The sequence below is a fragment of the Bemisia tabaci genome, chromosome 10 (genome assembly GCF_918797505.1).
Source record: "Bemisia tabaci chromosome 10, PGI_BMITA_v3".
Classification (NCBI taxonomy): Eukaryota; Metazoa; Arthropoda; class Insecta; order Hemiptera; family Aleyrodidae; genus Bemisia; species Bemisia tabaci.
This window is the reverse complement of record NC_092802.1, coordinates 38694501-38720095: the sequence shown is the minus strand read 5'-3', so window position 1 is coordinate 38720095 and position 25595 is coordinate 38694501. Positions and strand designations below refer to the sequence as shown.

Sequence of the window (25595 nt, the reverse complement as noted above, 5' to 3'; positions counted from 1 at the left end):
ACAATGCTGCCACCTTATATTTGAGGACTCCAAAACTGAAAACATGGCATCCCTGCTAATGTATTTGCTCCCATCTTAGCATGGAGAGTTTGTCTTGATGTAGTGGTGGACTCTCAGGATAGCGTGGGATATCCCCTCCATTTTGGCCTCAACTTGAGAACTTTTTTTGAGCTTGGGAGTTGATTTCAGAGAAAACCAGTGGCACCATCGTGTTTCTCGCGAACTTTTACATAGGAACCAACAGTCAAATCGCAAATTCCTCACACATCCAACATTCTCTATTGGACGTATTTAAATCAAACAGAACTATGTGCAGGTGAGAAATTTGGGGTGTGCTCTAGAAAGCTGCATAAGAAACAATGTAAAAGTGGGCGTGATTCCTTTTGAAGAATTGGAAAAGCGGGATTTTAAATTGAGCAAAGAGAACGATGTGCCGACTGAATGCGGGATATATGAGCCGCGGGCATGGCACGAGAGCGTTGTGGACAGGGCTCATGAGTTAATGACCACTACGACTACTACGAAGAGCCGCGACGACGGCGCGCATCTCCGTTGACGTCACTGGCGCTTTATTATTCTCATTCACTCTTACGGCCAGAGAACTGACGAGCACACCCCATATTTCTCACCTTCACATAAATCTAGCTGTTTGATAGAAATGCGTCCAATTGAACCGATTATTCTCCAAATCATGTACGTGCCAAAATTGCGAATGCGAGAAAAACAAGAAAAACCGTTATATTCGCTTTCTTAACAGTCTTCGAATTCCAAAAAAGTATGATTTTAGAGGGTTATTCTAGAATCAGACATATTTGATTATACCAGATAATACAAAAAAATACCTCTTTAACACGAAAATAGCGATTGGCGCTTACAAGATTTGGAGAATAATCGGTTCAATTGTTGAAATGGGCCGGTTGTAAACTTCAGTTAGAGCAAGAAGAAGAGCTATTTCCTATGGAAAATGACCGAAAAATGACGATGAGCACACCGGGAAAGTCTCGAATAAAATTCTAACTTTACAATCGATCTCCATGGGAACATGCGTTTTTTCAGCTTCCCGCTTCAATAACGATACTACGGCACAGGTGAATATTTCGTGAGAGGGTTCGTTCTATCCAACCCTTGCGCACTAGGATGCTACACAATATTTAACATAGCCGACGCCAACCCGTAAAAATACATTCACACAATCCTATAATATTCGATTCTCACTGGTCCGAGATTTCGCTTGGGCTATGAGCGCTATGTTACTCAAAGTTAATTATTAGGTTATTTTCGATTCGCCTTCAATTGCATCTGCAGCGATTGTTGTTTCGAAAATGTTGTGCGTGCTGATTTTAGTTCATTACATAATTAACTCTTTGAAGGCATTTTATGTGAGCAAATGGCGCACTCTGTTGGAGAACAAACGAAGTAGGGGTTGAGCGATTATTACATTATCTACTTCAGTTTTTTTCGAACAGGGTGTGCTGTTTGCGCACATAAAACGCCTTCAAAGAGGCCATTATGTAATGAGGTAAAATCAGCACGCATGGCATGCTCGTAACAACAATTGCTGCAAACATAGTTGAAGGCGAATTGAAAACAACCGTATGATAGGCATGTTGCTGACGCTTCCGCGCGGAAATCGCAAGGAATTACCATGCTCGCAAGGAAAATGTAAATATAAACACGCCGGTTCATAAATTCCCATCTCGTCGCCCGTGTTTTGGCGGATCGGCGTCGGCCATATTTAGTAGTGTGTAGCATCCTAGTGCAGAAGGGCTGGATGAAACGACTCCTCCTGATAATATTCACCTGTGCCGTAGTATCGTTTTTGAAGCGGGAAGCTTGGAAGCTCATTTCTCTTGCAGATTGAAAAGTCAAGAGCAGGGTGGCAAAATTGCATGAAAAATAAAATTTTGAAATTTCACGTGAACTATTCCATGAAATTTCAGAAGTTTAGGAGAGATAATAAAAAAATACCAATTGCTTTTTATGTTTCGCAAAATGTAAAAATTGTGACTTTCTTCTATTTTTGTGCGTTTGGGTGTACGTTGCACACTCTAACCTCTGAAAAATATGAAAGATTTCATAGCCTCACTGAAAAAAAAAAAAAAAAAAAAAAAAAATCGCCGTGGAGCCACAATCGGGCTATATAGACATACCGTCCATTCCGGGCTCAAAGGCCGAAAATTCCGGCTGCTGGAGGCGTAGCTTCGATTGCTCCGGGTTCAGAGGCCGAAGCTACGGCTCCAGCAGCCGGAATTTTAGGCCTTTGATCCCGGAACGGACGGTATGTCTGTATAGCCCGTAATTGCGGCTCTCACGGCCGGAGTTTTTTTTTCAGTGCTCCTGATATTTCATGAAATATTTCACTGAAATTTTCAATCATTCATTTCTTTCTTACGTTTCATGCCACGTTGTCAAGAGAGTATTTCAGACCTTCACATATACTTATTTATTCCTTTCCTTCCTCTCTTCAGCGTCAAGTCTACCGGGACTCGCGGCCAGAGGACGTACCCTTTAACACCCAATATTTTCATCAACATCCCCGCGGCCAAGTGCAACAACGGCGACCCGGGGAGATGACGTCACCTACACGTCGAGAAGACCTCCGCGGGGGAGGCGTCACGGAACTTCACCAAGCCCCAACGCGAGGGGGCAAAGACAGAGAGATTTGCCGAGAAATAAACACAACAGGACCCAACTGAAGGGAGTTCCTAACGGGGAGATAAATGGGAAACATGTGCATTTTGCAGCGCCTCAACCATCGCCTCCGCGCGAGCAGAAGGGAGCCGATGTTAATAATCCCGATGAAAGGAAAAAGAAAAAATCGACAAAGATAGATAGCTGGTTGGCCTCATTGCCCGATGAACTAGATGTTCCAGGTGATTATATAAACGAAGATCCTCTCAGTAGTCCCAAAAATATATACAAGAGACGCTAGGTCTGTTGCACGCAAGAGATAGAGCCAAACATAGACGATGTACTGGGCTGTCGAGCAATTTTCAACAAAAAAATTCCCTGACGTATTCTTGATTGTCTTGGCCAAATCGGCCAGAACTGAGAAAAAATTGAAATTCCCTGACATTTTCCTGAGAAATAGGAAAAATGGACGTATTTCTGTCAAACGGAACTAAGCGCCAATTTGAGTTCCTTTTGAGGAATTTAGAATGCCGGATAGTGCGTTCTGTCAAACGGACCTAAGCGCCATGGAAAAGCATTGCGAGTATGGGACGGAATGAGCCCAACGCTCGGTTCCGCCGCCAATCTAAGCCCCCCTCTACATCCCTCCCCCAATGGCGCTTAGCTCCGTTTGACAGAAATATGTCCAAATAATACTAGTTTTTCAACGCGGTTGAACTGATTAGATGTGAGTGATAATGTTTTCATGTTTTAGGAATAGAATGTAATAAAAAAAAGCAAAATATATGGTGCCTAAACTTACACAAGATATTTTGCCCTCGTTTGTAAAATTTAAGGAAAGTTCGTGAAGAATTTTCTGAAAAATCCGTGTTTTTCGATTTCCCTGACGTTTTCCTGGCACAAAAATAGCTTGCAAAATAAAATTCCGTGACATATTCTTGATTGTCTTGGCCAAATCGACCAAAATACAGAGAAAAAATTGAAATTCCCTGACATTTTCCTGACAAATAGGAAAAATAATACTGATTTTTCAACACGGTTAAACTGATTAGATGTAAGTGAGATGCTTTCATGTTTTAGGAATAGAGTGTAATAAAATTAAGCAAAATATATGGTGCCTAAACTTTCACGAGATATTTTGCCCTCATTTGTAAAATTTAAGCAAAGCTCGTGAAGAATTTTCCGAAAAACCGTGTTTTTCGATTTCTTTGGCGTTTTCTTGGCACAAAAATAGCTTGCAAGATAAAATTCCGTGACATGCCGAATTTTTGCGGACTCCTTGACGTTTTCCTTGACATTTTCCGGTTTTCCTGGGAGCTAGTGTCTCTAAGTTGCTGGGTTAGTTGCGCTGGTAAAATGATCGTGTTTTGACGATTGATTCCTACATTATAGCTAAAAATAATGAGATCCGTCCAAACAGCATCACTCTACGATCAATATTATCTGAGGTATCGCACTTTGAAAAATTCGGTCGTCCTTGTTACACCCTTGGTTCCCCTCACCTTGCTTTGATTTGAGTTTCATATTGAGTAACCAGAGCAAATACGTATGTATCACCGGCTGATGAACGCAAGGTAAAAGAGATAATGGTATGCATAACCGCGGAGGATGAAGTGGATTGCATTTTGCAAAAAGGAACCACTAGCATTGCAATGATGCTAAGATCGTGCAATTTCATCCTTTGCAATAAAATTGCGGAAATCGTGAAAAACTATGAAAAGATGGTAATTTTTGTCTTAAATTTACAGTTTTTAGCGAGTAAAATAGAAACTATTAAGGGATAATCGGGTTTTTCCTCCAAGACAAAAGAAGTTGCACAATCTTAGCAACATTGCAATGCAAGTGGTTCCTTCTCGCAAAATGCAATCCAAGTCATAAACCGAATGCTTCAAATCGCGATATCTCGGATAATGTTGAGAGTAGAAAGTTGCTGTTTGGACTTATCTCACTATTTTTAGCTGATCTACGAGACTCCAGCATCAAGTCACGATTCTGTGACCTGCACGATTGACCTTTTTTAAGGGTCAAAATAAGACTTTATCTCCATTAATTGTTTTCTGAAAATACTTTTTTTCGACGCCACACCAAATCAAAATCGAGGATTTTTCCCCGAAATTTGCCCATGACTCTATTCCAAAGCAGATCGAAAGAATAGACGTGTTCCTGCCATACGGAACTATGTGCATTATGACAAGAACCCTGATATGCATACATTCTTATGGGTCTCAGGGCTCATGTCTCAATGTACATAGTTCAGTTTGGCAGGAATGCGTCCATTTTATCTCCAATTATCTAAGACACGGCATGAACGCCTTCTAGAGGCAAATGATTGCTTCGCAGTTGTGCACGTTGAAGCACTCTTGCTTGCACTAAAATGTTTAATTTTTGACCGAAATAAAACGTGATGAAAATCGAATCTTAAAAAAAGGCGAAAAAATATCATTCTCTCGAAATGAAAAAAAAATGCATAAAATAAATGAACCCGTTGAGACGTGGTTTCCTGCCGGTTGATGTAAGTTTTCTATCTTGTATTTGATAGAACGGATGTATTGAAGATGTCTTTGAGTTTTTGGTTTGTATTGTGATGAAAATGTGTCTTTCACCTTCCCAAAAAGTCAATCAGGCCCCTCCCTATCCTTCCAAATTCACCGTCTCCTCGTAAAATGGTGTTAAATTTTTATCGACGAACATAATAATATTAAAAAATGCTTATTTCAGTGAAAACTGTCTCCTTGATTTTTCAAAGAAGTATCATAGTTGCGTTTCTAGCAATTTTAACTTTCGAGACTTTAGCGTCATTAGTTACGTACTGCAATGTATACACGCAGTGGCAAATTACCAGTCCACGGGTTTCATGCGTGATTAGGCGGGAAAAATTGGACACATTTCTGCCAAACGGAACTATGTGCATTAAGACATGAGCCCTGAGACCCATAAGAATATATCCATAACAGGGCTCACGTCATAATGCACACAATTCTGTTTGGCAGAAATAAGTCAAATTTTTCCTTGTAAAGTGCGCAATCCAGGCTTCATTTGATTCATGTACCATTTTTTGCAAGATCAGCTCACTTTCGAGTTGCTCATGACGTGGGTGTAAGACTTGGCGCTCAATCATCTTCAACTTTTTACTGATTCATTGTTCGAGCGCATGTCACCTGACAGTATGAATCATTGTGCACGACTGCACGTGTTCGCTATGTGAATCTTTTTAAAGAGCCACTTTAGCTCAAAACTCGTTCTGCTCCTGCAAAGTTGGAACAAATTGATCCAATCGAAAGTTTAAAGTTCAAAAACCCATACCAGGCCGATATAATTTACACTAGCTTGGTTGAGTCGGTCGTTATCGGTTCCAATTTTGTTGGTTGACGCAGGGACAGTAACGAGGGATTCCACCCGAGAAGAAATGCGTTCCAGGTAAGTGTGTGATACTTGAACCACGTGAAGCAGAAAGGAACCAAACCACATCAAACGTTGCCAAATTTAATTGGGCAGTTTAATTGTTTACACGAAAACGCAATTGTGCAATTCTCAGTGAATTTTCTGCATAGTGCGAAGCCAATTCCCTAAAATTTTCAAATGAATTCGCATAAAAGTCCTCTTTTAAAAAGTCACATTACCCAATTAAACTTGGCAATTGCTGATGTAGCTTGGTTCCTTCCTCTAAACACGGTCCAATTCACAGTGCAACACTTCGATGGCTTAAAAAAGATTTCAATTAGAAACTAATTAAAGTTAAGTTAAGTATACCCCTTCTTTGACAAGAACAGATATTGACGAGGATCTGGGATGAAAAGTATGGACATTTTGGGGAAACTTTTGGAGGGTAAAAACTATACTTTATACGACAAAAGGCATCCATAACTTCGTCCAAAGGCACGGTTCCTAAAAACTTCAGCATTAAAAGTTCTAACGTTCCGAGGTTACTTTGAAAGGTGAGGAAACAATTATGGTCAATTAGACTACATATTACCCTGATGTTTCTTGAAGATATTAAATTTTCTGATATTTATCGATTTTTACTGACGGTAGGCACCCTGATTTTGCAAGTAGGAACTGCAATCTTTGGCTCATTTTAGAAACAACACATATGCCATTACTTCCCGCATGGAGAAAAATGTCTTTATCAATGAGCCAAAAATTGTAGTTCCTTAATGCAAAATGAATAAGTCCGTAAAGGCCTGATAAGGTGGATATAGAGTGAGACATCAAAAGGTGCTTATGAGTCAGTGTATAAATTAAAGGTTACTTAATTTAACAACTTAGATCAATTATGAAAAAGGTGAACTTAATAAAAATAAATTGCCTAGCAAAAAACTCATTTGTTACATCTACAACTCGTTAGTGCTTATCGTTGTTTCGCATGCTCGACAGGATTATTCTCAAAACAGTATCATGAAAGCTTTCTTTCGTGAAATGTGTTACGAGCAGACAACAAGAAAAACTTGCTTTCTTTCAAACGAAGATGTACCATTTCGACGGTGTAAGTCGGCAATCACACATATAACTCGGTTTTCGACGTCGCAAACTTCCTGTCATACTTTATTTTTTAAACGAAAAACTACTCGACGGAAATGCTTTAAAACTGCTGTGATTTTTCTTCTCTGTGCGAAGAAAATTCTACAAAAACTTCAAGGGTTGATGTCAATTTGTTCTCCTTCAAAAAAATAACATAGAGGCGAAGATTTTCAGACACTGCAAACGAGTTATGTGATTGCTGACTTACACCGTTGACTTGTTATTTTTAGTAGATATGAAATAAATAATGCAGTTTTCAAGTTCGTAAACTACCTCCGGCTATTATGGGAAGCTTTCTGTTTTTGTGGAGCTTTGAACTTACTTCCAGCGTTAGCACGGGACATTTTCTCGGGAGATTCAGAAACCTTCAATCTCAAAAATCAGGATGCAATGATCGAGTACATTAACCGTGTTCAGACGTCATGGACGGTAAGAACCTTTCCTCAAAATTAAAAAAAAATACAAATTAGCAAAAAATCTGGTTTTCTTTTCTTCCTCGACTTTTTAAAAGGAAAAAATGAAGGAATTTCCACGAAATTTGCAGTATATGAGTCAAGGAAATTTGGCGACGCTGAAGTGATATGATTAACGTTTTTAAGGCGCAGTATTACACTGAAAAAAATCGGTAAGATTTACCATTCCTTCACGCTGTATTCCACACAGCGTCAATTCAGAGTTAATTCTACCAGAAGAAAGGTAAACGTTACTATATACTGGTACAGGTAACCATTCCTCTGGCAGACTCGACTTTAAATTCACGCTGTGTGATATACAGCGTGAAGGAATGGTAAATTCTACCAATTTTTTTTTTTCAGTGTAACATTAAACTCTGATTGTAGCACCTGTATACAACTATTTGTGCTTCTTAGTGCCCGAGTTGCATTATCAAATATTTGAAGGCACACTGTTTTTTTTGCTTTCCTCCTAGTGCTGTCGACAAATTGAACTGCATTTTGCGATTAGGAACTGTAATTTCTTGGTTATTTCAGAAACAAAGCAGTATGTGCCATTAGTTTCCCTATGCACAAAAGTGATTTTACGGTTGAGCTAGAAATTGAAGTTCCTAATTGCAAAATGAGGTCCAGTTGTCCCAGTATGGTGCAAGTATAAATCGATGTATGCGTCCAGCGTAAACCAAAGGATATTAACAGGGATGTTATAGATATGTAGTCAACTTCTTTAATTATGGCACGACTGGACAAGACTGGAATTGGAATGACTGTTCATGAACTTTGATACAGATGAGTTGTGATAACAACAGCCAAGGTGTTATTTTTGGATTAAACTAGCTAAGATTCATTTTGTATGGGTAATGCATTTTCATAGCGTGTACATGAAGAGAAAAACTTCGTACGTAAGACCCGAAGTTCACGGATCTCTGAAGTTTTCGTGCATGGATCGTGCACCCGATAACTTGAGGTCCGGCTGTTGAAGTTCAAGCGACATACCTGAAACCTTTCGGTGATTCGGCTGAAGCTTTTCAAGATTCGAAAAAAGCACCGAAGTATCTCTTATGTGTGACACAAAATTTGACGGCTGAATTTCAAGTTTTCAGGTGCAAGAACAGAAAAATTCAGAGGTCAATAGGACCTAAACTTAGTGTCCCCAGCACAAAGTTTTTTTCTCCGTGTATTGACTTTTCATCGCTTTTGACGCAGGCCTTGTAGAGTTATCGTTGCACATATTTAGCCACTAAAGATGATTATAAAGCGTTTAAGGTCCCTGTCAAAATGAATATCAGAAAATATTACACCTTGGCTGTCGTCGTTGTCATTTCAACTCATCCAAATCGAATGGGCTTTGTTGTGAACTTCAACTAGAGCAAGAAAAAAGAGCCACTTCTTGTAGATAATGACTCAAAAATCACGATAAGCGCAATGGAAAGTCTAAAATATACTCCTAATTTCACAATCTACGTGAGAAATGCGCGTATTTCTGAGATTCCCGCTTCAAAACCGGTACGGCACAGGTGAGCATCTCGTAAGAGGAGCTGTTCTGTCCAACCTTTGCTCACTAGGATGCTACACAATATTCAACATGGCCGACACCAACCACCCAAAACATACGTGACAATACGAGATTTATCAACCGGTATTTTTATAATGGACCACTAGACTAGGTACGAATTTCAGCATTCTGATACATGTTTCTGAACCAAAATTTCACGTAAAACGCGATGCGCATAGCAAAAGTTACCGAAATCAACTCCTTACGAAGATATTTAATGATTCATGATGCGTGAATTCAAACCGCCCGCTCATGAAAACTCAATGCTCTACGTGATTCACATCGCGCGCTAAAACGTTCATCATTATAGTCTCTACGATATAAAAATCTGGAAACCTCAATCTTGACGCTTTGGCTCAGCTATAGCAAATTTCTTGTGGTTTGACTAACATATGATGGGCAATGAACATTGCTCGATGGAGAAGCTTGCTGAAACCGTTGTAGCGCGCGATTTGACTCGAGTAGAGCTTTGAGTTTCTTGTGAGCGGGCAGTTCAAATTCCTCGTAACCAATGGAAAATAAAAACGTTGAAATCTTCGTTAGGAGTTAGTTTCAGTAATATTTGTTGCGCTAATCGTGTTCTACGAGAAATTCTGGTTAAGAAATATGTATCAGATTGCTTAAATTCGTACCTTGTCTTCCGCCTTCCGCCGATGGAGACCATGGTGCTTCCTCACGATTTGCGCGCGGAAACGTTAGCCATGTTGTATATTGTGTGGCATCCTAGTGCTCGGTTGTTTAAAATTCGACTTCAGCTGCATCTTCAGCAATTGCAGTCACGAATATTTTGCGCGTGCTGATTCCCTTTCATTACATACATGACTCTCTGAGGGCGTTTTATGAGCGCAAGCAATTCGCCTTCAGCTGTGTCGGGAGCAATTGTTGTTACGAATATGTTGTGCGTGCTGATTTTAGTTCATTACATAATTGACTTTTTGAAGGCGTTTTATGTGGACAAACAGCGCTCTCTGTTGAAGAAAATCAGAAGTAGATTTCAATCTCTTATTTTGTTTTTCTCCAACAGGGTGCGCCATTTGCCGACACAAAACGCCTTCAAAGAGTCAATTATGTAATGAACTAAAATCAGCACGCACAACATATTCGTAGCAACAATTGCTCCCGACGCAATTGAAGGCGAATTGGAAACAACCAAATAATTACCTCTGAGTAACATTTTAGCGCTTACAGCCCAAGCAAAATCATGGGTCATTGAGAATCAAATATTCTAGAATTGTGTGACTGTGTTTGGTGGGTTGGCGTCGACCATGTTGATTATCGTGTAGCATCCTAGTGCGCAAGGGTTAGATGGAACGACTCCTCTCACGGGAGTGTTAACCTGTGCCATAATATCGTTTTTGAAGCGGAAAGCTTAAGAAACGCACACTTCTTAGGCAGATTGTGACGTTAGTAGTGTAATTCAGACTTTCTTGACGCGCTCATCGTGATTTTTGAGCCATTTTCTATTAGAGACAACTCATCATTTTGCTCTAGCTGAAATTCGCAACAGGCCCATTTTATTGATTATATGGATGTATTTCTGGCAAACGGAACTATGTGCATTATGACGCGAGCCCTGTTATGCATGTATTCTTATGGATCTCAGGGCTCATGTCTTAATGCACATAGTTCCGTTTGATAGGAATACGTCCATATCAGTAAATCGACGTGGACCATATCTTCATGAAGCACAGTGGATCGAGTCAATGGGAGAGGTCGGACAAGAATGAAAAACTTTAAAAGCGTACACCTACGTTAATATGAAATTTAGATGTTTTGAAAGTAGTTCCATTGGTTTTCTCGTAAAATTTCTATAGAGCGCACCACTAAATATTATAATCGCGATGAGATAAACGTAAAATTTTACAATTTTTGTCGACAATTTGGATTGCATTTTGCAAAAAGGAACCACTATCATTGCAATGATGCTAAGATTGTGCAACTTCTTTTGTCTTGGAGGAAAAACCTGATTATCCATTAATAGTTTCTATTTTACTAGCCAAAAACTGTAAATTTAAGACAAAAATTACCATCTAAATTTCATAGTTTTTCACGATTTCGGCAATTTTATTGCAAAAGATGAAGTTGCACAATTTTAGCATTATTGCAATCTTAGTGGTTCCTTTTTGCAAAATGCAATCCAAGTGTTCCTATGGGTGTGGTACAGGCAGGAAGGAACTTCCCCGACGACACGGATCCGGACTACCTCAAGCGGCTTGTTTCAGCCTGGAGACCCGAGAGAGACGAACAAGCAAATGGAACGGTTTCAGACGACCTCGAGGAAGAGTTCCACGTCACTTATTCGGGTGCTGATCCACCGGCTGAGTTCGACGCGAGGAAGAAGTGGACCAACTGTCCCAGCCTTTCCCACATCTATGACCAAGGGAACTGCGGGGGCTGTTGGGTATGAGTTTCAATAAAATATTGACAATTGGACCGCGTTTAACAGAAAGGAACCAAGCCACATCAGCTATTGCCAAATTTAATTGGGCAATTTAATTTTGTACATGAAAACGGTTGTGCGGATTTTCGTACCAATTTCAGTAAAAATTCTCCATGCTACGAAGCAAATCCCTTAAAATTTTCAAAGAAATCCAAACAAACGTTCGCTCGTAAAAAAATTAATTGCCCAGTCAAACTTGGCAATAGCTGATGTGGCTTGGTTCCTTTCTGTTAAACTCGGTTCAATTTTATTCATTTTTTTGGGTTGAAGGAGATATTAAAAGTTATTTCATGAAAACTTCCGTAACTGTTTCACTGAGTGAACACAGGCCTATGAAAATTGCAAGCAATAGATAATGGACCACCAGATAAGGTAGGCATTTCAGCATTCTGATACATGTTTCCTCACCAAAATTCTACGTAAAACACGATGCACACAACGAAAATTACCGAAATTAACTCCTTACGAAGATATTTCGTCACCTTCCAGGCAAAGTATCACAAGCGCCATGCGACGTTTAAAAATTTCCGCCGCCATTTTATTTCTTTACTGAGAAATTGTTGGTTGAATCTGTTTGGAAATTTCACTAAATTTTATCGGCAGCACAAAGAAAATTCAGTGAAATTTTCGGACAGCTTCGTTGAAAAATTTCTCTGTAAAAAAGTAAAATGGCGGCGGAAATGTTTAAACGTCGCATGGCGCTTGTGATAATTTGCCTGGAAGGTGACGATTTCATGATTCTTGATGCGTGAATTCGAACCACCCGCTCATGAAAACTAAAGGCTCTACGTGATTCACATCGCGCGCTGACGTTATCATGACAGTCTTTGCGATATAAAAATCTGGCAACCTCAATCTTGACGCTTTGGCTCAGTTATAGCAAATTGCTAATAGTTCGAACAACACATGGTGGGAAATGGACATTGCTTGATTGAGAAGCTTGCTGAAACCGTTGTAGTGCGCGAATTGACTCACGTAGAGCTTCGAGTTTCTTGTGAGCGGGCAGTTCATATTCCTCGTAACCAGTGTGAAATAAAAACGTTAATATCTTCGTTAGGAATTGGTTTCAGTAATTTTCGTTGTGTGAATCGTGTTCGACGTGAAATTCTGGTCAAGAAACATGTATCAGATTGCTTAAATTCTTACCTTGTCTAGTGGTGCATTTGCGTGGAAAAATGAGTGGTGTATCTGACAGTCCTTATGAGCTGCGTCCGCAGTATTTTTCAAATTTTTTTCGTACGTGTGAAATTGTTTGAAAACCGATTTTAAAGTGAGAAAATCTGCCGCTTTGAGCCGCCATCGGGTGGAATTTTCCCTATTAATCTTACGTATTTCAGCAGAAGTGGCTTGGTCATATCTCTTCTTATGATTGCGTTGGATGCAGAAAGAGCACATCTTGGTTGCGGTGTTTTAGAATCTCCACCGCTAATTCATGTTTTAGAGAAGAAACTATTGGGTGAATTTTCTGGGTTTTTTATTTCGGCATCTCAAAATTATAAAGAAAATTCAGTGAAAGTTTCAACAAATTCCATACATTTGCTTTCATTAAACCCGGATACAACTTCAATGGTGATTCTGATACACTGCAACTAACAATAAGAAATGTCCTTCCTGCACTAGCGCTTCAATTGGACGTATTTCTGCAAAACAGAACTGTATACATCATGACGTGAGCCGCGTTATGCGTGTATTCTCATGGATCTCCCAATTGGACGTATTTCTGTCAAACGGAACTATGTGCAAAATGGCGTGAGCCCTGTTATGCATATATCCTTATGGGTCTCAGGTTTCATGTCATAATGCACATAGTTCCGTTTGATAGAAATACGTCCAATTGGACGTATTTCTGTCAAACGGAACTATGTGCAAAATGGCGTGAGCCCTGTTATGCATATATCCTTATGGGTCTCAGGTTTCATGTCATAATGCACATAGTTCCGTTTGATAGAAATACGCCCAATTGGACGTATTTCTGTCAAACGGAACTATGTGCATTAAGACATGAGCCCTGTTATGCATGTATTCTCATGGATCTCAGGTTTCATGTCATAATGCACATACTTCAGTTTGATAGAAATACGTCCAATAGTTCCTCTTAGAAACCAAGGATAATCTTACGCTGATTTCACTCAGTAGAATCATCTCAAACCTGAAATTCCCAAAATTGCACACACCTACAAATTCTCGATAGCTCTAGTTTTTCTTCTTTTGATTGAATGGGAAGGAAGATTTTAAAATACTATGAAAAAGATTCGCGATTTTTTGTAGTTTTATCGTCTAAACATTAATGACATACAAAGTGAAAAGTAATGGATCGTATTCGGACCGCGTTAAACGGAAAGGAACTAAGCCACATCAACTATCGCCAAATTTAATTGGACAATTTAATTTTTTACATGAAAACGATTGTGCAGAGTTTTGAGAAAATGTCGATGTAATTTCTGTATGTAGTGCGAAGCAAATTCCTTAAAATTTTCAAAGGGATCCGCACACACGTTTCCTCGTAAAAAACTAAATTGCCCAGTTAAAGGTTACTTCCTGTTAAACGTGGTTCAATTGAACGAGTTTATGACGTGCGAGTTGGAACTATGTGCATTAAGACATGAGCCCTGAGATCCATAAGGAGATATCGACGGTGTAAGTCGGCAATCACATAACTCGGTTTGCGACGTCGCAGACTTCCTGTCATACTTTATTTTTTAAACGGAAAACTACTCGACGGCCGGCAATTCTTTGAAACTGCCACAATTTTTCTTCTCTGTGCGAGGAAAATTCTGCAAAAACTTCAAGGAATGATGTCAGTTTGTTCTTCTTTAAAAGAATACCATAGAGGCCGTGATTTTTAGACACCGCAAACGAGTTATGTGATTGCCAACTTTCACCGTCGATATGCATAGCAGGGTTTATATCATATTGCACATGGCTCCGTTTGGCAGAAATACGTCCACTTGACCATCAAAACGGTCGTTTTCAGGCAGTTTCCTCCGCATCCGTGATCACAGATAGGATTTGCATTTCCAGTGACGGAAAATTCAAGGACATGATTTCAGCGTGGGAGATCCTTTCTTGCTGTGACGAAGATAAATGTCGTGGCTGTGACGGGGGCTTGGAAAAGATTGCTTTCAAATACTACAAGAAACATGGCGTCGTAACCGGAGGAGAATTTGGCACAAACCAGGTAAAAACTGAATCAGTTCAATTAATCAGTCACTCAGCACTATATTTGGATTGCATTTTGCAAAAAGGAACCACTAGCATTGCAATGATGCGAAGATTGTACAACTTCATCCTTTATAATACAATAGCGGAAATCGTGAAAAACTATGAAATTTAGATGGTAATTTTTGTCTTAAATTCACAGTTTTTAGCGAGTAAAATAGAAACGATTAATGGATAATCAGGTTTTTCCTCCAAGACAAAAGAAGTTGCACAATCTTAGCAACATTGCAATGCTAGTGGTTCCTTTTTGCAAAATGCAATCCAATTAATCAGTCATTCAGCACTATATTTGAATTGCATTTTTCAAAAAGGAACCACTAGCATTGCAATGATGCTAAGATTGTGCAACTTCATCCTTTGCAATAAAATAGCGGAAATCGTGAAAAACTATGAAATTTAGATGGTAATTTTTGTCTTAAATTCACAGTTTTTAGCGAGTAAAATAGAAACGATTAATGGATAATCAGGTTTTTCCTCCAAGACAAAAGAAGTTGCACAATCTTAGCAACATTGCAATGATAGTGGTTCCTTTTTGCAAAATGCAATCCAATTAATCAGTCATTCAGCACTATATTTGGATTGCATTTTTCAAAAAGGAACCACTAGCATTGCAATGATGCTAAGATTGTGCAACTTCATCCTTTGCAATAAAATTGCGGAAACCGTGAAAAACTATGAAATTTAGATGGTAATTTTTGTCTTAAATTCACAGTTTTTAGCGAGTAAAATAGAAACGATTAATGGATAATCAGGTTTTTCCTCCAAGACAAAAGAAGTTGCACAATCTTAGCAACATTGCAATGCTAGCGGTTCCTTTTTGCAAAATGCAATCCAATTAATCAGTCATTCAGCACTATATTTGGATTGCATTTTGCAAAAAGGAACCACTAGCATTGCAATGATGATAAGATTGTGCAACTTCATCCTTTGCAATAAAATTGCAGAAATCGTGAAAAACTATGAAATTTAGATGGTAATTTTTGTCTTAAATTCACAGTTTTTAGCGAGTAAAATAGAAACGATTAATGGATAATCAGGTTTTTCCTCCAAGACAAAAGAAGTTGCACAATCTTAGCAACATTGCAATGATAGTGGTTCCTTTTTGCAAAATGCAATCCATTCAGGAAGGTATTGACTTGATTGACGTGAGCCGATCAACATAGATTGGATTGTCACCTTCCGACCGAATAATCACATGTGTCATGCAACGTTTCAAAATTTCTGCTTCCATTTTGTTTTTATAAAGAGGAATTGGTCAATGAAGCTGTCCGAAAATTTCACTGCAATTTCTTTGTGCTGCCAAAAAAATCCAGTGAAATTTTCAAACAGATTCAACCTATGATTTTTCTGTAAAAAAATAAAGTGGCGGCGGAAATTTTGAAACGTCGCATGGCATTTGTTATACTTTGGCCGGAGGGCGACGAAATCATTGGAACCCGAAATCAATTTGATCGACATGACTCGATGGTAAAATAAAACGTAAACAGGAGGATGTGATTCGATCGATTTACGGGTTAGTCGATTGGTTCGCGCGGGTTTTATCAATCGATTCATAGGTTTTGGGATCGATTGAAGGGTTAGTCGACCGATTCATGGAGTTGTCGATTTATTCACGACTATATCGATCAATTCAAGGGTTCGTCGATTGCATCACGGTTTTCAAATATTGAAATAAAATTGAGATCGATGACAGTAAAATTGCATCCCCCCCCCCCCCCCAGAAAATAACAATATTTTTATATCATCTGGTGCATAAATATCGTTTCGGACAATCAACGGGGTAAGTTTCATGATGTCAGAAAAATAAACAATTTGCAATGCAATAAATTTCCATGAAAAGCGTCCCTTCGATCAATGAATACGCAACACGCGCGACACTCTGATGCGGTAGAAAAAATATTATCATGTGATTGCAAGTTACTGAACTCTAATTGCAAGCTACTTGGGTACGAGGATTTTTCCTTTAAATTGACAGACACTCTCAATCTTTTAAGTAAAGTTCGCTGGGGAATAAAAACAGGAGGAACAGAGAAATATTCATAACTTCTTCCAAACACATTATACACATTAAAAGAAATGTGGCAACATTCAGATGCGTTACTCCTCAGGACGGCAGAGCTGATGATTCACTTATTGCAGCAAGATTCGTCCGAAGCTCACAAATTGATGATGAAAAGTACATGTTTAAAGCAAAAGGAACTACTTTCATTCTGATGTGAGCCCTGAGGTCCATAAGAATACATGCAGGACATGGCTCATGTCTCAAATAATATCGTTCCTTTGGATGCATATGCGTCCAAAAAAGGATAAGACGCAGATGAATTTCAAATCAGGACGTTGTAATCCCACGACCTTTTCTTTCGATGGAAAAACTAATTAAAAATTAAATTTCGCAGGGTTGCATGCCGTATCAGATAAAACCTTGCACGCATCATATGGGCAGAGATGGCAGATATAAAGATTGCGATAGTTACAATGAGACGGTAGTCCCATCCTGTAAAACGGAATGCCCTAATAAAAGTTATCAGACTCCCTATGCGAAGGACCGACATTTTGGTGAGTTTACGAGAATGACAAGGATTCTCGAGCAGAACATTCTACGCCTACGCACTAGTTGGTTCTCACTTTACACACACGCCTTGCAGTGCGTGGCGTGCTTTGCGATAAATCGATTGATCTGCCATTTAAATGTATGGAAAAGGATCGATATAGAGGGTGTTCGCAGCTTACATCTGAATAATCGATTCTTTGCCATACACCGGAAAAAAAAAACACATTGGATCTAGAGTCCAGACTCTTAAAAAACCTCGACAAGAAAAAATACTCTTGATTCAATCGGATTTTTGCTTAAATCAAGAACCAAGCCTCTTAATTTGAGCGGAATTCCTTTGGATTTAAGCTTAAATCTGCTTGAATCAAGAGTCCTTTATCTTGTCGATGTTTTCAAGAGTCTGGACTCTAGATCCAATGTGTTTTTTTTTTTTTTTTTTCCAGTGTAGCTTCAAAAGGGAAAAGATCGATAATCTGAGTCACCTTCCTTGAATTTTAAATATACATGCTCATGAAAAATACTGATCGAGGCTACTAAATTTGCGACTTAATAATAAACTACCAGACAAGGTATGAATTTAAACATTCTGATCTGGCCTATATTTTGCAATTATTAGAAACTACAATTTCTGGCTTAATTTAGAAACAGTAGACGTGTCATTTGTTCCCCGATACAGACAGGTGCTTTTATAGATGAGAGGATACCTGTAGTTCCCAAATGAAAAATGTGATCCATATACGTTCCATGTACAATGTTCCAGGTAGAACACGATTCGCAAAGCCGTAATTACTAATTTTAACTCAAAACCAACAGAGATTTTCTTTCGAAAGAGTTTCATTTTAAAAGAGTTTCAATTGAAATAAAGAATCAACTCACAATTTCTTTGCTTGAATTAGAGTTGAAGGAGCGAAATCAAAAACTTACCTGTAACAGAGAGAAAATTCAAATGAAACAATTTATATTAAACGCACAAACATTCAAAATATTATTACCAGTTTAGTTCTGGTTTCTAGAGCTCCTGGCTAATTTTGCTGCGAATACTTCGTTTTCTGCATTTTGATTTGGACCACCAAAGAGGGTGCGTTTAAGCATTCGGATACATGTTTCCTATTCAAAATGTCATGAAGAACTTCATTTGTGCGATGAAAATTACTAAAATGGCCTCCCAACTAAGATATTAACGTTTCAATTCAAGATTTGTTACGTACAATTTGCATTTCCCGCTCACACGAAAAATTATAGTACATACAACGGTTTTGGCAGGGTTCCATATCGAACAGAGTTCCTTCCCTACCCTACATTGTTTAAAGCGTAAACAACGAGCAAAAGTTGAGCTAATGCGCCGAAATTAAGGCTCGCGTAGTGTATTACCGCCAGCTACTGTCACAGTAACGTTTACTGTGCGATTTAACCAAGAGAATTATGATTTTTTATGAGCTGTATTGAATTTATGCATCGAAAAATATTAAAATGATGATCAGCAGTTAGTCTTAGTAATTTTCGTTGTAGGAATCATTTTCTACGGGAACTTTTGATGAGAAAACATGGATCATAACGCTGAACTTCGCACTTCATGCAGTATTTCATTATGAACTTTACGGTATAGGATAAGGAAAACCATATAGAGCCGACAGGCGGACGTCATTTTGCAATATGGAACAAACATTTCTAACCCATCAGTAACGAGCCTATTTCTATAGAGAAACTAGTGGCACAGACGGCGTTTCTAGAATAAGCCAAGAATTGTAGTTCCTTAATGCAGAGTGTAGTCTGCATCTGTGTATAGTGAGTTGAGTCCATGTATTTTAGAGTGTTTCGTATCTGAAGCTACGGGGTCGAAGTCATGCACAATGCATAGCATAAGTGAATTGCATTTTGCAAAAAGGAACCACTAGCATTGCAATGATGCGAAGATTGTACAACTTCATCCTTTATAATACAATTGCGGAAATTGTGAAAAACTATGAAATTTAGATGGTAATTTTTGTCTTAAATTTACAGTTTTTAGCGAGTTAAATAGAAACTATTAAGGGATAATCGGGTTTTTCCTCCAAGACAAAAGAAGTTGCACAATCTTAGCAACATTGCAATGCTAGCGGTTCCTTTTTGCAAAATGCAATCCAAGTATCAACACTACACATTTTTCAAGGCTTATGATACTAATTGGTAAACTACTTAATCAGGTAAACGCGCCTACCAAGTAAAAGCTGCTGATCTCAAAAAGGAGCTGTTTGAATTTGGCCCGGTCACGATGAGCTTTGAAGTGTTCGCAGACTTCCCACTTTATAAATCAGGTACAGGATAATTGGGTTTCTAATTTCTCTACAGCTCCAAAAATCAGGATCTCTTTACTCCTTAAAAGGCTCCGAAGCGGGGAGCTCAACGTGGAATGGGTCACTAGACAAGGGAGGACACTAGACAAGAGTCGTAAATGGGGGCTCAGGACGATTAAATTAAATTCCTGAGTTCCAGTGGCGTGGCGTGTTATACGATATATCGATATTTTCCCATTTGAAGATGTGGTAAATAATCAATTACTAAGGTGTTCGCTGCGAATACCCTGATAATCTATCTTTTTCCATAGGTTTGAACGGCAGATCAATCGATATATCGCAAAGCACGCCACACCACTGCTGACTTCGATGCCCGATTCGCTCCCGCAATCTCCGACGTAGTCTGACCTGAAATAACAGAGAAAAAAGCCCGACTCTACACCAACACTGCCGTGCTAAGGAAAAACGTCGGATGAACCTCCAGGCGTTGCCAAATTTCCTTTAATAAAATGTGAAATACCCGGTAAATTTACGAATAATTTCCTCCCAATTTTTCATATAATTTAGTTCGCAATTTTACCTGAAGATTCTGAAAATGTATAGGAAAAATATTCGTGACTTTAAGATATTCGCCAAGAATTTTAGTCCCTTATTGCAGAGTGTAGTCCGCATCTATGTATGGTGAGTTGAGTCCATATATTGTAGAGTATTTTCCGTCTGAGGCTACGGGGTTGAAAGTCATGCACACTCAATGAACAAGTATGGGAAGAGTGACTTCCTGGCCGAGTTATGGATCATTAAGCCATAAACCATGGATCATGGAGGAGTATTTCGGTCTCCGACCTAGTCTGACCTGAAATGGCAGAGAAAAAAGCCCGACTCTACACTAATAGTGCCGTGCTAAAGAAAAACGTCGGATGAACTTTCAGGCGTTGCCAAATTTCCTTTGATAAAACGTGAAATACCCGGTAAATTTACGAATAATATTCCCCCAATTTTTCATCTAATTTAATTCGCAGTTTTACCCAGAGATTCTGAAAATGTATTAGAAAAATATGCATAGCTTTCCTTAGAAAATAAACATTTTATCGATGGAAATTTGCCAACTCTCGAATGTTAATGCGGCGTTCTCCTTTAGCACGGCAGACCAGGTCCCGGGTTCGAATTCCGGTCGTGGAGACAAATTCTCAAGGACCGTCAGTTCCTTGAGAAAAACTTAAACAATAAAAAACTTTAAAAGTTAAGTATTAAAGTAAAATAAATCAAATACCAAATATATCTAAATAAAATTGATAATCTTACTTTAAAAATATATAAAATGTAGAAATTTAGCTTTAGATTTTAAGTGAAAGTATTGGATCTGCAAGAAGAGACTCCAGTCGGTCTTAATCCCTAAAAATGCGAGAGCCTGGAGCATATGCGCGCACTAACACTAATCCAATGCTCATTCAAGGCTGTAGAATCCTCCAATGATTTAAAAACCTAAGTAACTTTTTAAAAAAAGCCCGGCAAGTGTATCTCGATTTATTTTGCGAGGAAAGCTCCGTACTCTTAAAGGATGTCTGTCATTCTTGATACGTTGGAGCGCCTTCAATTTCGGGTGATACTGTGCAACACCTCTAAGGCATAATAGTTGCTTGCAGCGCCGCGCCGCGGCGGGCGAGGGCGACCGGCGTGACACGATCTTTAGCGCCTACAAACCTAAGTGGATACTTCACGCATTGCGCAATGCGTGAGGTATCCACTTAGGTTTGTAGGCGCTAGTGCGAATGTCGCGCTAGCAGCACGCCGCGCCGCGTGCCGCTCCGTTCTGTTTGGCTCTAATATTTAAGCTCGCGGAGTCAGCGTTTTTCAACTCATGATTTTGAAATGTTTGCACACTCTGCATGGATGATTCTCATTTAAATTGATAATGATTTCCAAAGCACTTTAATTTTTTATTGTAAGTTTTGTGATTTTATTGTGCTGCCGCATGGTGTACGCGAAACCAAACGCTCAAAATTGGACGCATTTGACTCCTATAGATTTATGTAAAAATGAGTTAAAACCGAAGATTGTGTGCTCCTTCTTTTTCTTTTATTACTTTTTGTATAGTTTTTTTCAACACAACTACGTCTCATAGAATTACTAACGATTCCATCGCCTAGAAAAAGTGTTGCAAATCGATTTGTAAAAAAAGTAAATGTTTTTAAAATGAAGTAATATTTTTATTTAAAAAAAGAGAAAAGAAAGGTATAGTAAGGTACATTTTATATCGAAAATTCTAAGGGTAAAAATTAAACCAAATATTCACGAATGATAATGAACCAAAAGAAGAAATCAACGTTTCACTTCAAAAATGACCTATCATAACAACACCTCCTCATCTCTCAGTTTACTCATTTTAATATTGTCATTATAATTTCACATACGGATTAAAATATGACACTTGGACCAAGTCACTGTCGCCAATGTTACTCGTGGACATAAACTACTGGCAAAACAGTTGCGCGGAAAAAACAATTGTTGACAAAATGTCCTGAAGCCAACATTTCAAATGGTATCTCCTGATTTTTACCGCGAATAAATTGACACTTATTTGATTTTACAAACCAAAATATTGAATTAATTAAATCAAGGTGGTCACGCTTTCCTATAGATTCGGAATTCCCTGATCCATGGCCGATTTTCCAGATATTTTCCTGACGACATCAACCAAATCCTAGTTAGCACCTCTGGCCATTCAAAAAATCGTGTGAGAGTGTGTTAGTGATAGCTGCGACGAGGTTGCCAGATGATACTGTAAAATTTAAATATTATAGATGGGTTTAAATGGGTAAATGTGCTGATTTTCAGCACCATCTGGTAACAATGAATTCCCCGGAGGAGAACATCCTCTATATTCGCATGCAATAAAGAATTTTTCCATTCATTTAAATTGTGATTCTGTCATACAAATTTGTTACATGTGATCAAACCTGCCCAGAAATTCAACTGAAAATTCCATGCCCGGAGCAAATTCACTTTTCTAAGTAAAATAATCAATTATTTCAAGTCTTCCTTTTACGATCCCGCGTGTCCTCCGCAGCTATGACCAGATAACCGCAAAAACTGACCAGGTATGGGAAGGTGGTATTGTATCAACATATTATCCGGGTTTTAATGCTGCCGTGCTAAGGAAGAACGCCGTTCGAATCTTCAGACATTGCCAAGTTTCTTCCAATAAATACCGAATTCTCCGGGAAAATTGTGAACATTATTTTCCAAAATTTTCGGACTGAAATCTAAAATACATGAAAATTTCAAAGAAAAATGTGCATGAATGTCGTCAAAAATACATGTTTAATTGGGAAAAATTTGGCAGCTCTCGAATGTTCATGCGGCGTTCTTCCTTAGCACGGCAGAATGACGGTAGACACCCTGTCAATCACGTGATCGAAAAGAAAAGAATCTAAATCTCTAGTGCTTTAGACTAACCTTCTCTGCACTAACATGACCAACACCTGTGAATTTTTCCAGGAATATACCATCATGTAACTGGAAAATCGGTGGGATGGCACGCCGTAAGGGTAATCGGGTACGGTCCCGGGTACTACCTGGCTACAAATTCTTGGAATTCCGAATGGGGAGACAACGGGCTGGTCAAGTTTAAAAGTGGTACGAATGAATGCTCGAACGAAGAGGACGGTTTCCAGACAGCTTCACCGAAAGAATGATCATTCTTCACGGGAAAAAATGGATTGAATTGTTAAAAATATGTCCCACATGTTTCAAAAGTGCATTTTACACTAAAGGAAAGCTAATTTGACCACGGGGTTGGTTAAATTATGATTTTTTTATTTTGAAATTTATTTCGAAATCCGTCGGACACATTTTCCTTGAATGTCCTCCAATGAATGCTCGAGCGAAGAGGACGGTTTCCAGACAGCTTTACCAAAATAATGATCATTCTTCACGGAAAAAATAGATTCAATTGTTAAAAATATGTCCCACATGTTTCAAATGTACATTTTACACTAAAGGAAAGCTAATTTAACCACGGGGTTGGTTAGATTATAATTTTTTTATTTTGAAATTTATTTCGAAATCCGTCGGACACTTTTTCCTTGAATGTCCTCCAATGAATGCTCGAGCGAAGAGGACAGTTTCCAGACGGGAGGCTGTAAACTGCCACCCATTTCCTGGAAACATGGACAACTGCCCCCCGTATAAATTTGAAAACTGCCACCCGACTTGACAACTGCCCCCCGTGTAAATTTGACAACTGCCACCGGTAGTGACAACTGCCACCCGTTGAAATTTGACCAAGGAGCGCGATTGAGCGGGGTCGCACAGTTTACCAAACTTTCCTTCACACTTGGACAGGCTGAGGACTGTCTACTGAAAATCAACACATGATAAGAAATTGAGCAGTGTCTGTGATGATTTTTTAAAGGCGTGTTTAAAAGTTATTTTTTAATACAATTTTTTTAAAATTTTTTATTATGGTGAAAAGAGGTCAATGGGCTCTTAGTTGAAAGTAGTGAAAAATTGTAAAAAGTATTTTTACAGTAATTTACAGTATTTTTATAGTAAAAAATAGTTAAAAGTAGTAAAATTTTAGTAAAATTACAGTCAAAGAGTACATCACTACTAGGAGCTTTTTTCATCATTTGGCATTACTCTTAGTTGAAAGTAGTGAAAAATTGTAAAAAGTATTTTTACAGTAATTTACAGTATGTTTATAGTAAAAAATAGTTAAAAGTAGTAACATTTTAGTAAAATTACAGTCAAAGAGTACATCACTACTAGGAGCTTTTTTCATCATTTGGCATTACTTTTGTTATTCTTTTTTTTCTTTTTTACCATTTGAACTTTCTTCTGACTTTTACCTTCTTTCTTTTTGGTGAGGTTGGTGGGATTTTTGGCGAATTTAGTGGAAATTCTTTTCATGAAGTCATAAAGGGACATCACTTCGCCTTCTTTGTTGGGGATTTTTTCATCAAATCGCTTGATGACAGCATCCACCCACTTACTTTTTTTCTTTACCTGGGATCTCCGAAAATCTCTAAATGTCCGCTTCGACCCTCTGTGCGCCGAAATTCATGTGGGTGGCAGTTGTAAAATTTACACGGGTGGCAGTTTTCACTACCGGTGGCAGTTTTCAAATTTATACGGGTGGCAGTTTTCATACAAATTTCTTGAAAACTGCCACCCGGGTGGCAGTTTGCCGTCGCCCTTCCAGACAGCTTTACCGAAAGAATGATCATTCTTCTTGAAAAAATATGGATTGCTCATTTAGCAATTAAATTGTTAAAAATACGTCCCACATGTTTCAAATGTACATTTTACAATAAAGGAAAGCTAATTTAACCACAAGGTTGGTTAAATTATAGTTTTTTTATTGCAAAAGTTATTTCGAAACCTGTCGGACACTTTTTCAAACTGCAAAATTGTTAATTTAGTAACATCATTTTTTTCGTGTTCTGTCCCGTGGACTTAATCTGTACACTCGCCCTTGGAAGCGATTAAATTTACATAGCCTTCCATATTTCTTGATTTTAGCATGTACAATTATTTTTGCATGTCCTCTTGATTGTACTTAATTTTGTAAAATAAATAGAGAAAATAACATTTTGCCGGACATGAGCCTCGACAAGAGATATGTTTTTTCACTGGTTTTTAGTTTACCATCAATAGTGACGTGTCTTCTTGACAGGAAACATGATGTTTTCAGTGTTTAAGCTTCCTTCCCCATACAGTTTTAGCAAGAACCTTGGACCCTTGGCCGGGAAATCCAATTCTTAAGAGCCATCTGCAATTTTTCAGGAGCCATATATCAGATTTTCACAAATAGATGGCTGAAGAACAATACCACCTACCTGCAAAGTTAAAATTTTGCAGGAAAAAGAGATTAAATTAACATTTTCGTTATTTGGAAATGAGGTTTGCAATTTTTTCATACGTTACAGCGGCATTAGAGCGCTTCACTGCAGAA

General features: G+C 38.5%; 1 protein-coding gene across 4 annotated transcripts; it reads left to right on the top strand.

The window, feature by feature from the left end:
* The first annotated feature begins 5824 nt into the window (after positions 1-5824).
* LOC109040558 (cathepsin B) lies at positions 5825-23773 on the top strand. 4 transcript variants are annotated; one of them, XM_072305099.1, is made up of 7 exons: positions 5827-6048; positions 7383-7578; positions 11321-11557; positions 14571-14774; positions 17212-17371; positions 19550-19660; positions 23138-23773. In XM_072305099.1, the coding sequence occupies exons 1-7, from the start codon at positions 6038-6040 to the stop codon at positions 23332-23334; spliced, it is 1116 nt and encodes a 371-aa protein (XP_072161200.1). In that variant the 5' UTR covers positions 5827-6037; the 3' UTR covers positions 23335-23773. The 4 variants fall into 4 exon arrangements, with proteins under 4 accessions (XP_072161201.1, XP_072161200.1, XP_072161202.1 ...); XM_072305101.1 differs by having other exon boundaries at positions 5828-6048; positions 7478-7578; XM_072305098.1 differs by having other exon boundaries at positions 5828-6048; positions 7380-7578.
* The last annotated feature ends 1822 nt before the right edge of the window (positions 23774-25595 follow it).